Source organism: Notolabrus celidotus, chromosome 21 (assembly GCF_009762535.1).
Source record: "Notolabrus celidotus isolate fNotCel1 chromosome 21, fNotCel1.pri, whole genome shotgun sequence".
NCBI lineage: Eukaryota > Metazoa > Chordata > Actinopteri > Labriformes > Labridae > Notolabrus > Notolabrus celidotus.
This window is the reverse complement of record NC_048292.1, coordinates 27,721,528-27,739,002: the sequence shown is the minus strand read 5'-3', so window position 1 is coordinate 27,739,002 and position 17,475 is coordinate 27,721,528. Positions and strand designations below refer to the sequence as shown.

The window sequence follows — 17,475 nt, the reverse complement described above, 5'->3', positions numbered from 1 at the left end:
GCGTCCATTATTTCTACAGTCTTTGGTTGCAACTTGTCTGTATGAAACCAAAACAGAAAGGTGGCACCACCTTGTGGCGCTGCCTGGTACTGCAGCAGTATTACAACAATTGATTCTGACCATAGACTGTAAATAAATAAATTAATAAATTCTGACCATATCTTTATGTGTATATGATTGCAGGTGTGTGTATGTATATAATTGTGTAATGAATTGCTTTCATGAAATGCTTATTGGGGCACTCTCTGTTGTGCGGACTTTCCCTCTTTTTATTTTTTTGGTTTACTTCCTGCTCTTGTGTTTCCCTCCACTTTGATTACCCTTATTAGTTCCACCTGTGTCCACACCTGCTGCTCGTTACCATGTGTGTTTTTAGTCTGTGTTTCCTGCTATCATTGTTCTTTATGACAATCCTTCTTATGACCTCCATCGTTTCCTGGTGTTTTTGTTTGGACCGTTTGAGATTCTATTATGGATTAATGGATTTATTATGGACATTTTTTAAGCAGGTTTTGTTTCATCTCTTGCCCTTTTGATTTATTAATACATCTCCACATCTCCTCCTTTGTTTGTAACCCAGTGAGACAATTTGAGCCCCTATCTATCTAAAGATTATTGCTATAGCTATGTGATAGGCAACGTTTTCTTGAATCTAGTGGGTAACTAATCAAGCTATCATTTATAGACCTTTGCATTAAGGACTGACAAAAATCAATTGGACCACATTTCTTTGCATTATATTTACCAGACTGGTGAAGTTCAGTGATCTCCTCTTCTCCAACTGTAACCTTGTTGGTTAAGAATGTATATTCTTCCTGTAAAATCCAAAATAGGAGCACACATTTATTTAGAGACATCAGTTATTTTCACACGTATTGGATAGTTTTTATTTTTAAATATAGCTTTAACATGGCTCATACCTGAAAAATCTGTAGTATAACTGTTTTCAAAAAGGGAGCCTTTGCTGAAAACTCAATTTGAATTTTCCAGTCAAGACCCTTTAAAATAATTCAAAGAGTAATCAGTATCAAAAGCAGACAGACTTGGTAAATATTAAATGTTGTAATATTGAGGAAAATTTACCTGCAAGGCTACATAAGAACATTTACCAGGGACAACATATTGTTTGCCATCGAATGTGGTCACAAAATGCCCTTCGATTAAACATCTGGATGGGCAGAAGTTTTCAGAGCATTGCCATTTCCCACTGTCGCACATACTGTGAAGAGGAATGATATGGAAATTGGGTGATTGAGACGGAGCCGCATCGTCACTGACTGAAGGCAGTGCATGCATGGAGGAATTTTATTCCAAACCATATACACTTGAGGTCAAAATTATTAGCCCCCAGGAAGTCTGGAACATTTTCCTTAAATTCTGCCCAATGTTTGCATCATTGATACAACTTGATATAAGCAAACATTCACCAGTGTTCTTTAGTAGATTTGGTACATTTTGGAATGTAAAATACATTTTCAGTATAACTTTATATCAAATATAGTGAAAAAAGGGGTGGTCAAAAATATTAGCCCCCCTGTGAATTTTTGCTTTTAAAACACACCTGAGCAGTCAGCTGGTTTCCTAACAACACCTGTATGTCTGTTGGCTTCCTAACAACATCTGAGCATTCAAACAGCTTTGAGATTTACTTAAGGGACTCCAAACAGGGCACTTGAACACGTTATTGAGAGAGACTACTTATACTAACCATGCCAAAGACAAAGAGAATCAGTCTTGAGCTCAGAAAGAAGATAATGGAGGCTCATAATAAGGGGGAAGGCTATACTGTCATTTCCAGGCGTTTTACAGTGTCTAGAACAGCTGTATGTTGCATCATTGCAAAGTACAAGGAGACTATCTCTGTTAGAAACAAACCTAGGCGTGGTAGAAAACACAATATTTAAAGAACTTTGGAGAGGAAAGTAGTCGAAGATGTCAACAAGAAGCCCCAGACATCCTCCAAGGTGATGGTTGCTGACCTGACCTCCCCTGGACTTGATTTTTGAAGGAACACAGTTGTAAGGGATCTTCATCATAGTGGGCTTCAGGACCATCATCCCAGAAGAACCCCTTTACTCAAAGAGCAGCACATCAGAGCCAGACTGAGGTTTGCCCGTGAACATTTGAAAGGTAAAGATGAGTTTGGAAGTCCATCTTTTGTTCTGATGGAACTTTTTGGGCATATGGATGTTGTTCATGTTTGGCCAAGAAAGGGAGAGTCCTTCAACCCTTAGAACACAATCCTCAGAATTAAACATGGTGGAGGGAGCATCGTACTGTCGGGCTGTTTTTCAGCCTCAGGCACAGGGAGCCATGTTTGGGTGCATGGCATCATGAAAAAAGAAAGTTATGTTGACATTTTGAGGGATAATATGAAGAACTCTGCTCTTAGTCTATGGCTTCCATCGGTGCTGGGTCTTCCAACAAGACAGTGACCCAAAGAATACTTTAAAATTGGTCCAACAGTTCTTAAACAACACCTAAACCAAGGTCCTGGAGTGGCCCGTGCAGAGCCCAGATCTAAATCCTGTGGAGAAACCATGTACTTTGGACCAGCTGGAACAATTTACATTAGAAGAATGGGCCAAAATCCCTCCAGAGACATGTGCCAACCTTGTAAAGAACTACTTGAAGAGGTTGTTGTCTGGTGTGGCTCAGAAAGGGTGAACTATTGACTACTTAGGGCCAGGGGGCTAATCATTTTGGACATGTCATTTTTACTTTTTCTTGTTTCAATTCATTGCATCAATAAAATATCCAAATCAAACATAGTGAACATTTTGACTTTGTTCTTTTGGAAACAAATAAACTATAAACCATTGTTTTTAATGGTCATTTTCATGGAGAAATCAAGGGTTTTATCTTATTTCACAAGGGGGGCTAATACTTTTGACCTCAACTGTATATAGTAGTATTGGAGGCTTTCAATTCTTACTTACCTGCAACTTCTGCCATACCAACTGACCTTTTAAATGATCTAAGTTTTATCAACAGGCACTGTTTGCATGGAAATTGTGCTACTCACATACATTTTCTCCCCACAAAACTATCATTTGGAATAACAAACACATAGCCATTGGTAAAAAAAATCTCTCTTTAAGCAGAATGGGTGGAGCGAGATATTATACATATTAGTGATCACTTTGCTGACAATGGCAAGCTATTTAGTTCTGAACGATTCCTTTACGTGAAGTAATTTTCTGTTACAAGCAAAGATTTCAACTCTGTAATGAAGGCTAAGGTTTAATTCACTTAATGAAAAGTCATTTACAATTACACATTAACACTAAATGGTATTGATTTAAAAATGAGAAATGTAATGATAAACACATAAGTAATGTCTTGACTGAAAGAAGGAGAGTTGGTCCGAGAGGAAAAGCTTTCTGGAATCACTTTTTCAATGATTCGGATTGGCAACAGGCTAAAGGTTATTCCCTTTTAAGTTCTGTATATCCAATAAGATTAAAGGAATACATATCATATAACATTTATCCGTCTCATTTGCTTCTGTCCAAATTCTTAGATATTAATCGTAATTGTTCTTTTTGTCACGATGAACCAGAATCCCTGCAGCACCTGTTTTATAATTGTACATAATCCACTCCTCTCTGGTCCCGAATGAGACGAGATATTTGATGAGCAAAACTACAAATAATATTATTATTGATTGTAAGGCTGTTACATTGTATTTTAAAAATCTTAAAAAATACAGAATTGATTGTAAATTTAATGATACTATATAGTAAATTTCATATTCACAAATTTAAACTGAAAAATGCACCTCCTATTCCCCTGTGTAGTTACAAGAACTAAAACTATACTTTGAAACCCTTGAATTGATTGATTGACGTTGTGTTGACATTAACAAAAAGTTGAAAACAAAAAAACAAAACAGCAGATCTTTTGAATGAGTTTCTTGAACAGGATTTTCATCTGAAAAATTGCATATATTTTTATTCATATGTTAATATGAGTTATATTTCCCATTCATGTTTTGTTTTATATTTTCTCCTCATCTCTTTTATTTATTTGGGTGACTTCCAAAAAAAAATTCTAACCCCCCCCCCCCCCCCCCCCCAAAAAAAAAAACTGTGCTCAGGGACACACACCAAGCGGCAACCTCCGGTTTGAAAGTACGAGTCCAATGCGGGGTGCTTAAAACTACAGTTCATGGAGGATCCGCTTGAGGCTGGCTCCGGAAGTACTGGAAACCACATACACACCAATTCAAAGAAGCCGATCTTTACAGCAGAAATAAACATGTTTACAGCCTGGTTCAAAAGACAAGTGTAGTCTGGATAGCTCATTTCTCGATCGCCACACACTGTACAGGGGTGAGTTTTTTTTCTAACGCGGCAATTTCAAAGATATTGAGATTACGAGTCTTCCAATTAGAGGCACAGCTGACTTGATTGGCAGGCGGGAACACTTTAGCTGTTGGCTAGGAGGCTCAAAGCCCGCCTCTTTACCTCACAATCGCTCGACAGCAGCAATATGGCTGCCTCCGCCGATTGGCCTCAAAACAGCGCTTCAGAAGCAGATGGGTGACATCACACAGATACTACGTCCATATTTTATACAGTACACACACACTAAACTTTCAATCACCGTCAGTTACTCACCACCCGGTAAACAACTTCAGTATTCAACTGTCCCTCTCTCTATTGTCTTAGGGAATACATTTATACACTATAGAGTTCAATTACCTGCTAGGTGGCGTTGAATCTGCGCTCCGCCATAGCCATTCATATTTCAAATGAGGAAACAGAGCGTTCTGTTTCTGCACAATAAATAGGCGGCTATGGCGGGCGAAAGGTGCCACATGGGTTTATAAATATAATCTTTGTGTGTCGGTCGTAATTTATAGCGTAAAAATGGGGGTTTTGTTTAAATAAATTACGACCAAAAAATGTGAAATAATATAACTGTTAAAGGTGATTTTGTTTCTAAATGTTTATGCTTTAAATGTTAAAAAGAAAAGTTTTTGTGTAATTATTGAAACCCAGTTGGGCTGCTTTCTCTCTCAGCATGTGAGGGATGTCACGAGGAGGAGGAGGAGTCTGTAGAGAACGTTATTTGAGGTGCAGTCCGGGGCTGGTTCGGGGCCGGCACTCAATTGAGAACCATTTTTCGTGTTTTGACTGCGAGTGAACCGGCCAGGAAAATTGGTTCAAGAGTGGCTCCAACTCTTTGCTGATCTAGAACCGCGAACCACTTATTGCTGTGATCCAAAACACAAACCAAATGTGTTTCCGTCATTATCCTGCAGCGAAAAAATAAAAGAGTCTAATGGATTCCAAGGCAGAGCAGCGGTCGGCCGAGAAGACAAGCTGCCGTTGTCCCCCATCGTGGTTGTTGTGAGGGAAAGTTTGCGCTAGCACTGCTGGGAAAAGTGGTCACGTTAACCTGACATCATGACGTGCCTCTTCCACAGGCTGGAGCGGGCGGGAAAACAAACAGGTGCTGTGTTGGTTTGGGAGTTCAACCAGGTCCAAATCAGCGCGAGCACCAGCCCAGAAATACAACCCAGTTCATGTTGGTGGAAAAAAGTTAAGAGAGAAAGGATGAGGAGGGAGCTAGGGGAATATAGAGTAGGGGAGTTCACATTGAAAGGGGTATTGAGTATAGGTGAGAGAGCACAGGTCAGGGTTTTGTTAGCATTCCTAAAGAGCACAGGGGTTTTTCAAAGAGTGTGAGGTGAATTGGGAGGATAATGAGGGGGTTAGATGGTTTAGATAGAGGGAAGTTGGGGTAAAGGGGTGTATAGGGAGTAGTGATGTGTCGGTCGCGAACGATCCGGCTCTAAGAGCCGGCTCTTTGAGGTGAACGATGAGAGCCGGCTCCTGACAGGGAGCCGTTTTTGGTTTTTTTTCCTCGTCTTTTTCTGTGAAAGCCTCACGTGATTGGTCAAGACATGGTGGCGTCTTGACCAATCACGTGTCTACATTGAGCAGAACGGGGAGGGGAGGGGTCAGAGACACAGACAGGACAGTGAGCACACCAACAGGAGGGAGACGAGAGGGAGAATGTGCGCGACAGAGAGAACGCACTGGAAAGGTGAGAAAGTGAGTGACTGCAGAAAACACAGAAAACTTTAGACACATTTAAAAGGCATAGACTGTTCAACGGCAGAGGGAAGACTGCAAGGTGAAAGTGTCATCAATCAGGCTCCACAAAAAACCTGCAAAGGCACATTAGAAGTGTCTGTGCAGGTTCTCAGTCATCCAGGTCATGGACATTAGAGCTGTTTATCCATCAGAGCAATAAGTGAAGAATAAAGACAGTCAAGGTAACCTGCTGTTAATGAAGGTGTTTAAAAGTTTATAAATAATATACATACAATCAGAGATTGGACCTTTTTGTCTAATTGTGATGGGTCTTGTTTTTTGTACTTTATAATTTAATTTCTGTAGAACTCTGCTCCATGTTGAGAATATAAATAAAGCCTTTTAAATGATGCACATTTCATATAATGTATGTTTTTTACATTAGTAATTCATTTTACATATAATTTAACATTATTTTAGGTAATACATTCATTCAAACAAGAAAAAATCTGAGGAGCCACTTGGGAGCCGAAAGAGCCGGCTCTTTGTAGTGAGCCGAGCCAAAAGAACCGGCTCTCTAAAAAGAGCCGGAATTCCCATCACTAATAGGGAGTGTATGAACGTGTGCTTGTGGTTTTGGTTAGGTTTTTTGTTTTGTTTTTGTTTAGTTTAGTTTTTTTGAGCTCACTGTTTGATCCACACTCCCGAGCAGAAGGGGGCGGTAATGCAGCATTAAGCTGGATGCCAACCGCCGTGATACATGAAAAAGAAGAAGAAGAAGAAGAAGCTCTTCTCTCTCTCTCTCTCTTTCTCTCTCTCTCAGTCTTGTCTGGCTTACAAAGAAGATCAGTCGCTGAGCCGTGTTTTTCCAAATACAGCTCTTCTATCGTGATTATGAGGGATTGTAGAGTCATACCATGTTTGAATTTTGTTTGTACATTTTTGTAAATAGTATTTTAATTTTTTGCACTTTTTTTGTAAATATTTGCTCTGCACTTTTGGGAGGCCGACAAGCAATACAATTCCACCTATATCGAATTTTCCAATTACGCCTGTGTTTTATGCAAATAAGTGAGCGGAGAAAAGAACCTTGCGTCAGTGATATTCAAAGACATAATTGCTCAAGGATTTGAATTGTAAGATCATTTAAATAACCTACTCACCATGACTGACACTTGGTTTGACGTATGTCTCCAGATGAATAGGTCATGCCCGCAAACTCACACGGGCAGCTGGACGCACTCACACACTGATATCCTTCAGCAAAATTATTGACCACCTTACCTACAACATAAATTAGTACAACTTTTTTTATTTCCCCAATTAATCAATCAATCTTTATTAGTATAGCCCCAAATCACAACAATGTTATCTCAAGACTCTTTTACAAACAGAGCAGGTCTAGACCACTCTATGTCAAATTATGAACAGAGACCCAACACCAAGACAGGATAAGATCCAGTCCCCTCTTACTGACAGGACTAGATCTGATCGCATCTTAATCCACCATGAGCATTGCACCTCACAGCATTTAGCAAGCAACAGCAGCAAGGAAAAACTTCCTTTAACAGGCAGAAACCTCGAGCAGAACCAGACTCATGTTAGACATCCATCTGCCTTTACCGAAACTACCCGGATGTCGTACCAATTCAGAAAAATGTCTCAGTATGCAGCAGACCAGTCTCCCTCACGTACTGTTTCCCACAATGCACAACTAACATTCTTCTTCTAGATATTTTTGTCTTCACTTTTGGGAAGCTGTCATGATATTGATTTTTGATACAGTCTAAGGCTGTGTTTGAAACAACACACTCATGTTCTACCTACTACATACTCAAACAGTAGCCGTGTACTGCATACTGCCTAATAACTTGGCGGTCAGTATGCCATTGATAATATAATAATGGGCATCCCCTCCAATTCCCTCTTACTAACAGGACTCAATCTTATCTCATCTTAATCCTCCATGAGCATTACACCTCTCAGTATTTCACTAGTAAAGGACAAACTTCCTTTAACAGGCAGAAACCTTCAGCAGAACTAGACTCATGTTAGACAGTCATCTGCCTCGACCAGGTTGGTGTTGGAAAGAGGGATAGAGAAGAATAAGCAGCAGTAGTAGTTTGTTGGCTTAACATACAATCAATCACAAGAGTCATGTAAGGACTGAGATAGTTGTCCCAATTAGATAACACTCACCCTCTGGGCAGACACAGGAGCTGATGAGTTCCTGGTTGGAGTATGAGGGGCCTGGGCTGGAGCAGCTGGGAATAAAGGCCTCGCCTTGTTCTACATATCCAAGGTCTCCAGGACAAGTTGGTTTTGCTATATAAACCCAGCGAAACATACAGTCATATCAAATATCCATTCAGTCAATGCTATCAAAGTCCAAATATAAATCTGAGCCAATCAATCTGAAGAAAAATAAAATCAAGAATTAAAATGTACCTACCACATTGAGAAACAGTTCTCCAAAGGTTCCAGGCGAAGCTGTCGTTTCCACACTGCTGGACGATCTCTTTGAAGAAAGCACAGCTAACGTATTCGCTATTTTCATAGCCGTGGATGTTCTGTTCACAGAGCTTAAGGTAATGAAGCGTCTTGGCTTGAAGACAATCATATGTGAAGGATAAGAACCTCATGCAGTCCTACAAAAATCAAACAAGGAACCATGTTAAACTCTGGAACTGACATTTTTACCCCTATTCTAAATACTATTGTTACGTCTTTTCAAATAAAGCAATGTTTATGAGTATTTATATCAAATGAAAATTTTAAAATGTTATCAAAAATATTTAATCCAATGTAAAAACACTTTTTATAAAAGCTTGCGGCAATAATTACTTTGCACCAGTTTTTTTCTTCAAGTGATCAGTGTGTAGAAAATGTGCAAATTACAGCAGACTGAATAAACACATTGTTGTGATGATACTGATGTACCTGTGTTAAAAATGATAACTGTTTGTCACTAAAACAGTGAACTTACTTCATTCTCAGTGGAGACAGGATCTCGGATTTGACATGTGTCCTCAGCTAGCACACTCTCTGTGATCAACTGCTGCATGTCGCCTGATTTCATTAAAAAATGTTCATTGTTTGAGCAAACTGAATGCAAACATATTTCTGTCAAAGTTTAAGAACTTAAACTCCTCCAATGATGACTTAAGAAGCGTCTAAGCTCACTTGGCTCACTAACCATCATACCTTGGATGCTTTGTTCCCCACACAGTCCAGTCATGTCTGTGCTCAGCTCCTGATCAAGCTCCACCTGTACAAAAAGAGGTTTTTTAATTTCTGTGTGAGTTTAATGTCACTCTTCTATAGGTCTACATCATGTTGTGAATATAAACAAATATGAAATCTTTGTGTCCTCTAACCCATGCAGTGTCTATTCCTCCAGGTACATTGTGCCAGGTGATGGACAGAGGAAGCAGGGTGCTCCTTAGTTTGGTGTAGATGCCATACTGAAAGATGTGCTGATACATGTGATCATACGGAAGGGAAACACTGTGAACACAAACATACACAATTCAGAACAAATACAGATACCTCAATCAATCAATCAATCAATCAATCAATCAATCAGTCAATCAATCAATCAATCAATCAATCAATCAATCAATCAATCAGTCAGTCAATCAATCAATCAATCAATCAATCAATCAATCAATCAATCAATCAATCAATCTTTATTAATATAGACCCACATCACAACAAACATAATCTCAAGACACTTTTACTAACAGAGCAGGTCTAGACCATTCTATGTTCAATTATAAACAAAGACCCAACATCAAGACAGGATAAGATCCAGTCCCCTCTTACTGACAGGACTCAATCTTATCTCACCTTAATCCACCATGAGCATTGCACCTTGCTGTATTTAGCTAGTTACAGCGGCGAGGAAAAACTTCCTTTAACAGGCAGAAGCCTCAAGCAGAACCAGACTCATGTTAAACAGCCATCTGCCTCAACTGAGTTGGGGTTGGAAAGAGGGATAGAGGAGGATAAGAGAGAGAGAGAGGCCTACGATCTAGACCTGCTCTGTTTGCAAAAGCGTCTTGAGATAGCGTTTGTTGTGATTTGGTGCTATATGAATAATGATTAATTGATTGATTGATATTATTATCAACAACAAGAACAATCAATATACAACATTTACAATGATGATGCAATGAAAATCATTTTAATCAATATTAAGAAATAATAATAGTCATTCAATTCTAAACACCAGAAACCACATACACACCCATTCATAAAACACAATCTTTGCAGCAAAATAAAAACATTTACAGCCTGGTTCAAAAACTGTTTGGGTCTCAATAGCTGATTCCTCTATCGGCACACACTGTAAGGGAGGTGAATTTTTTTATATCACAGTATTTTGGAAGACATTAAACTTACGAGTTTTGCCCAAATAAGGACATAGCTGACTTGATTGACAGGCAGGCACCCTGTAGCTGTTAGCGAAAAGGCTAAAGGTCAGCCTCTTTACTTCACGCTAAAGGCTGATTTATACTTCTGCGTCGCCCTACGCAGCAGGGGCTGACGCGGACATGAGCCCCTCATACTTCTGCGTCGGTGTGTCTGTGTCGCGCAGCAATTCTCCGCCGAAACGCCTGAGGGCAGTGCGGTCTCTCTGATAGCCGGTCGCCTGCTTCCGGTCCCGCTACAATCTCTGTTTACTTTTCCACAGAGATTCAGAGCGTGTTCTGTTAATCTACAGCTGATATATGTTGCTGTTTATCATAAAGACATGATTACATGAAGAATAGAGAGGAGGAGATGAAATACACGGCCGATGTGTGGCCGATGTCCGGGACCCCGGAAGTGCTGTGAATGCGGGAAAGACAAAGCCGTTGAGCGGACCAATCACAGAGCTTGCGGTCCGCGTCGGCTCTACGCGTAGTTACATTTTGGAGGAGGTGCACGTCAGCTACGTGCGTAGGCCTCTGCGTAGGTACGGGAGCTACGCGGACCTACGGCGTAGGTTACGCCGTCGATTCGACGCAGAAGCATAAATCAGCCTTAACTTGGAAGAAGTCATGTTCAGCATTTCCAATATGGCTGCCGCCGCCGCCTGGCTTTAGAACAGCGCTTCGGGAACAGATGTGTGATGTCACGGATACTACGTCCATTTTTTTTCCAGGGTATGGATCATTCAGAGAAATTAAGTTTTTTATATTTAATCAGAGAACATAAGACAATGTATGGACATAAAAGAAACTGATGTCCAGCTAATGTACCTCTAGTGAAAGTTCAGACAGGAAGACTATAAAAGCAATCACAGCAGTTGTTTAACTCTCTCCCTCATTCAATAGCTCACCCGCTTCCAGCTGCTGCTCCGGAGCTGTCATTGGCGAATCAGCAGCGGCGTCATCCAATAGCTCAGTGGCACGCCCTTATCATCAGCCTATCAACTCTCTGCTGTCTTTTTAAATGTGTCTCTCTCTTGCTAGTTCCTTCTTGCATTGAGGGTGCGCACCCCTCAACCTCCCCATCGCTAATTTGCGTGTGCAAATAATAATTTTGCACGTGTTATTTCTGGGCGTGCTACAGGTTATCTACTAAAGGCTGATTTATACTTCTGCGTTGAATCAACGGCGTACCCTACGCCGGGGGTCCGCATGGCTCCCGTACCTACGCCGTGGCCTACGCACGTAGCTGACGTGCACCTCCTCCAACTCCCCGTAGAGCCGACGCGGACCGCAAGCTCGGTGATTGGTCCGCTCGGCGGCTTTGGCTGTTTCCGAAATCGCCTACTATACTAGCAGTACGTACTGATATGTCCAAAATTCAGTATGTAGTAAGTAGTATGTGAACAAGAGCAAAATCTGCAGTATGCCAAAACTCCCCGGATGTTTACTGATTCGGGAAAACATTTCAGTGTGCATCGGACCAGTCTGCCTCGCGTACTGTTTCCCATAATGCACAGCGCTCGTTCTGCTTTTTCTTTTTCCTCATTTTTTGACGGGAGGAAATCCGTTTTTGGGTGCTGTGAAAGTTATCAAATTACATATAAACCACTTCCTAACTTTTTAAATCATAAATGGATGCTAAATAAGCTTTTTATTTATCGGCTTCGCCGTTGTTTACTTCCGCTTTCCGAAACCGGAAATCCAGCGAAGTCTGTCTCAGCATGCTGCATGACAGATCGAACAGAACAGTCATACTACATACTAAATTCAAACGCAGTATGTAGTAGGCAATACCTACTGCCTACTACATTAGTAAGTAGTATGTAGCAGGCCGTTTCGGAAACAGCCCTCGTCTTTCCCGCATTTACAACACTTCCGGGATCCCGGACATCGGCCGCACATCGGCCGTGTATTTCATCTCCTCCTCTCTATTCTTCAAGTAATCATGTCTGTATGATAAACAGCAACATGTATCAGCTGTAGATTAACATAACACGCTCTGAAACTCTGTGGAAAAGTAAACAGAGATCGTAGCGGGGCCGGAAGCAGGCGGCCGGCTATCAGAGAGACCACACTGCCCTCAGGCGTTTCGGTGGAGAATTGCTGCGCGACACGGACACACCGACGCACAAGTATGCGGTGCTCACGTCGGCGTCAGTCCCTGCTGCGTAGGGGAGACGCAGAAGTATAAATCAGCCTTAAGACTGTGTGCGCAAATGATAACGAGTGCAAAAGTGGTGCGGACCGCCCTATTTTAATGAGGATTTTGTGTGTGCTATCGGCTGTCACCATGGAGAGTTTGAGAGAACAGAATGGTCTTAAGGGATAAATGAAGTTTGAAGACATGGAGTTGGAGGTTTTAGTGGAGGAGGGAAATAAACACATCGGTGAACTCCAGCAGAGACATGTCAGTGTTAGAAACGCGATTTGGGAGGCCATCTGTGAAAAGGTGAATGATGTGAGAAAAAACAGAAGATCTGCCAATGAAATAAACACATCTACTCTTCTCCAAAACGCAATCAGTGTTTTGATGGAGTTTAGAGAGCGATTTGATGAGGCTTAGTCTGCCACTCTTGCTCTAGAAAAGTTAGGCGTCACTTGGATGAAGACAGTCGCCTCACTGTCCCAGGGAGCAACTTTCAGGTGAACGTTTTCAATGCCTGATATCATCATCCAGCAACTGTCCCAAAGATTCACCAGCTTAAATGGAACTGGGAACATGTTTGAGTCAATTCACCCCAACACACTGCTGCAAGCACGAGATGAGGAGTTACGCAGAGCTGCCTGGCGCAGCTCAGTGAGCGCTCATTCTCCAAGTTAAAACTAACTAAAAACCCCTTGATGAGCACGATGGGACAGGATAGACTGAGTGGACATGTCATGTTATCCATTGAGAATGACAGATCAAAGAAAATGGACATACAGTGCATCGTGGACAAGTCCGCGGAGCTTAAGGCTCGTCCAAACAGTGGTGAGTAGGCCGAGTACTTCATATTGATTTTTTGTTTGTATGTGAAGATGTGGGCCGCTGTGCCAATTTGACTAAACTGTATAGCTGTTGATACAGTGACCTACTGTGCTCTCATTATATGAAAAAGTTAAAGTGGGTGTCAGAATGATGCGGTCGCTATCCGTGGTGCTGAACTGCTTTGAATTTGTGTTGTTTTATTATTATTATTTTGTTCTCTTGGTTTGATTGACTAAAACATTTAGTAATGCTTGCAAGCCCAGCTGTTGTGGGCATGTTGTAAAGCGATGTTATGATGAGCTTTACAGTGACCGCAGCCAAGTGTGCTTAACGCTGTGCCAGTTTGCACCTGCTTTTCAAACGTGCTAAATATAGACGCAAATACAGCGCTCGCTATCTGCTTCAGGTTTGATAAATCACATTGCGTGTGCTAAATGATTACATTTGCATCTCCTCCTCCCAGTATTTTGCGCGTTCTGATGATCTACATGTATTCTGCATATCTTGAAAAGCGCTATATAAAACTTAGGTATTATTATTATTATTATTATTATTATTATTATTATTATTATTATTATTATATTCATGAAGGCAAACACGCTAAATGATTTGCGAGTGCTATTTTGCTCATTTGACAGACGCAATCCTCGGTGCTCCCGGTTAGTATGTCAGCTTTGCGCGCGCTATCAAGTTTGCACGTGTTTTTATACACGCAAACCTGTAGCAGATCGGGCCCATAGAGTCCTGACTCCAAAGATTTCTGTCAAGTTTCATTATTCATTCAGTTTTAATAAATAACCTTTAATATTCAAATTGTGTCTCTCCTGATTGAAATATGGTCCATACCAACTTCTATATGAAGTTACAGTAAATTATTGTTCCTCAACTGATGATATGATGATGACTGATAACTCATTTAAGGCGAACCCACTAGTTAAAGTCATAGTGACCTTATCATTTGGTTCGTGAGCAACAGGAATTAATGATACATCCTATTAAAAGTATGCTTATGATAATAATGAGTCATCTATTAAGTCTTTAGTATAAAGTAAGTACCCTCATTGTGAATACACACTGTTTAAGAGCAAATACATGGAGCGTGAAATGCTCTAGGTCACCTTGCAGAATGTTAAGGAAGCTTGTTTTCTTTTAAATCAACCAAAGATACAAACCATTAAAGTTCACACTTCACCAGACTTGAAGTCAATAATCAACTTCCATCTAAGTCATTGTAAATGCACATTAACAATGCTTACCACATCAAGCAGCTGACTGTGTGAATGGGCATTACTTCTAATTGAGTGAATGTCTTTGGGCCGAACACCTTTCTGTTGTTTCCTTACTCTTAGTTGATGGGACTCGCTCATTTTTATGACACTTGATATTTGATCCAAACTAAAACAGTATCAGTGAACATGCTTGTCAGTCAAATTCCATGGTGATCAGTAATGTAGTTTCTGTGTTGTAATAAGATTGTATCAGGGTGTGTCAAAGTAAAGCCCAAACCTTTTCTTCTCCACCAGAATACTTCCATTCTGCAGAACAGTCCTGATTTTGTTGATGATGATCTCCACTTGAACCAGGAGTCCACTGTCTCCTCGTTGTATGATGATATCACATTCCACCCGATTGTGGGTGAAGTGGGTCAGGGTAAAAGGACAATTGGACCGGACATGAAAACTTGACCCTTTGAAAGGCTGAACAACTCCGCTGCCAAATGTCCTGCAAGTGTCTGATTATAACAGAGCGATTCAATGAGTAATTCTAATCAATGCCAGCAGACTAAATGGAGAGAATAATGAAGCGCTACATTCATTTATATGTTTTTATAGTGTAACATTTCAAATGTTGGTGTCAAATTTCAGAAGTTATGAAGATGTTATTTCAAGTGTTATAATGGTAACCTTTAAAATGAACCCATCTGGGCCACCACTTTGGCCTAGTGGTTAAGTTGCATGCCCCCTGTACAGAGGCTGTTCAGTTTCAAACTGAGGCCCCTATTCCACATTTCACTACCTTCTCTCTTTCCTGATTCCCTGCTCTATTCACTGTCCCAACCTCTCCAAATTAAGATATAATAAGCGCCAAAAATACAACTTAAAAGAGGTAACTGATCTAAGCATTGATAAAATGTGAAATGAAAAAATTATAAATCACTTACATTTCTGAGTTTCTGCTGCTGTGACTGATTCTCCTGTTCTTAAAACTATGAGAGAAATACAACACCATGGTTAACAAGGTTAACATTTGTGATGAAAATAAAGTAATAATAATAATTATATAAAATAATAAAAATGATGATAATTATAGCTATAGTGATAATAGTAATGATAATAATGATTATAATAATAATAACAATACTTCTACTACTACTAATATAATAATACAATTATAATAACAATAATAATGATAGGAATAGTAATAATAGTAATGATAATAATACTATTAACAACAATCATGATACTTATAATAATAACAATAATATTATAAATAATATTAAAAATAATGATAATAATAACCACAACACTACTACTACTACTAATAATAATAACATAACTATGAAATAACAATAATGATGATAATGGCAGTAATAGTTATAATAATAGTACATGGAAGAAGAATTAGAATGATGATAATAATAATATAATAATAATCACAATACTACTACTACTAATACAATAATAACATAATAATAATTCTGATAATGATAGTAATAATAATTATCATTTTTAAAAATATAAATCTTACACATATTTTTGAATTGTATGGATGATGCATACAAATACAGACATAAGAACATACTTCATGTAAAAGTGGCAGCTTACTTAAAAAATATGGGAATAGTTTAAAAATATAAGTCCTACTTTGAAAATGTCAAATAATTAAAACTGTAATATTATAAATGAGCAAAAGTTATCCAATCCATAACATTAGCTTTTGACAGTATTATACTAGGTATCTAAGTACAATTTTAAAATTATTATAACAGCTACTTAAATGTTTGCGTTCTGAAGGAAACACAAAGTAGCATGGCATTAAGTCACTCACAAAATTGTGGTCAAATACAAAATCTTAGCAAACCACCACTAACTGTTTAGAATAACTCTCCCTACCTTTTATAACTGAAAAAATAGTACAACTAAAGACTAGCTCTACAACCATGAAAACAAATTACTTTTTTGTCAATATCCATGCAGAATAATTGAACATCTAATTATAAATAAAAGAGTTTATAGCACCTGAGGCCAGAGAAAAGCACATGGCAAGCAGCCATTGCTGTGTTGTCATGCTGCCTGATGCTGTCTTGCAGGTAATCTTAAGATAAACTGCACAAACAGCCCCTTAACATGGCTTTTATATGCTGTGTCTGTGCACACAGACACAACCCACCTTGTACTCATGGACCTGCTCACTCACACATGCATTCTTTGAGTTTTACCAGGAAACTTGAAATAGAAAAACAATAGCAGATTAAACATTCAACTGGATTATAATCAGGCAGGGACAGGGAAATGATTATCAAAGATCATTTCCTTCTATGAAGTTGTATTTACTGTAAGGAAATGTATACCATGATAACATAATTACACTGATATTTTCTCCAGTGGGAAATTGTGTGCACGGTATTGTCTTAAAACATGTATGATATGCATAAACACAGTCTCATTAAACACCCAAAAAAACAGTGAAAGGACAGTTTGAAACTCGAGCCGTTTCTTTTATACCTTTAAACAGGTTAACTTTCTCAAATGACAGAACCTTTCAATACGTTTTTCACCAACTTGATGGGCAGTCATCTCTTCGAACAAATGGCCATGTTTGTCTTTGGCAAACACTGTTGATGCAGACAATACCCTGCCACTGAACACAGGGCCAAGGGACCAATGAGAGAGTATAAAATGAGGTTAGGTAAATGACCAGGGTGCACGAACCAGGATGTTGTTAGTTAATTTTCAATTTGAGATCTGAGGGAAAATGTAACATGGAATAAGAGACGTCTTGTCAAGCTACTCATTTCTTTTCTTTGCCACGGTTTCCTGCA

At 39.5% G+C, this 17,475-nt stretch overlaps 1 protein-coding gene across 6 annotated transcripts in view; it reads right to left on the bottom strand.

Moving 5' to 3' along the window:
- The window catches only part of LOC117805366 (mucin-2-like), a 51,022-nt gene extending 34,285 nt beyond the window's left edge, over positions 1 to 16,737 (bottom strand). For 3 of the 6 annotated variants that reach the window (XM_034674063.1, XM_034674068.1, XM_034674067.1), the window contains exons 1-12: positions 16,673 to 16,737; positions 15,595 to 15,639; positions 14,940 to 15,165; positions 9,425 to 9,554; positions 9,252 to 9,315; positions 9,034 to 9,116; positions 8,500 to 8,695; positions 8,247 to 8,372; positions 7,211 to 7,331; positions 1,084 to 1,219; positions 921 to 998; positions 746 to 815 (exon numbers count right to left, since the gene is read on the bottom strand). In XM_034674063.1, coding sequence (XP_034529954.1) covers positions 746 to 815; positions 921 to 998; positions 1,084 to 1,219; positions 7,211 to 7,331; positions 8,247 to 8,372; positions 8,500 to 8,695; positions 9,034 to 9,116; positions 9,252 to 9,315; positions 9,425 to 9,554; positions 14,940 to 15,165; positions 15,595 to 15,639; positions 16,673 to 16,721 — 1,324 coding nt within the window. In that variant the 5' untranslated portion in view covers positions 16,722 to 16,737. Of the gene's footprint in view, positions 1 to 745; positions 816 to 920; positions 999 to 1,083; positions 1,220 to 7,210; positions 7,332 to 8,246; positions 8,373 to 8,499; positions 8,696 to 9,033; positions 9,117 to 9,243; positions 9,316 to 9,424; positions 9,555 to 10,451; positions 10,495 to 11,373; positions 11,424 to 14,939; positions 15,166 to 15,594; positions 15,640 to 16,672 lie in introns of those variants that run through there. The other 3 variants (XM_034674065.1, XM_034674064.1, XM_034674066.1) reach the window with 3 other exon arrangements.
- Positions 16,738 to 17,475: the final 738 nt, after the last annotated feature.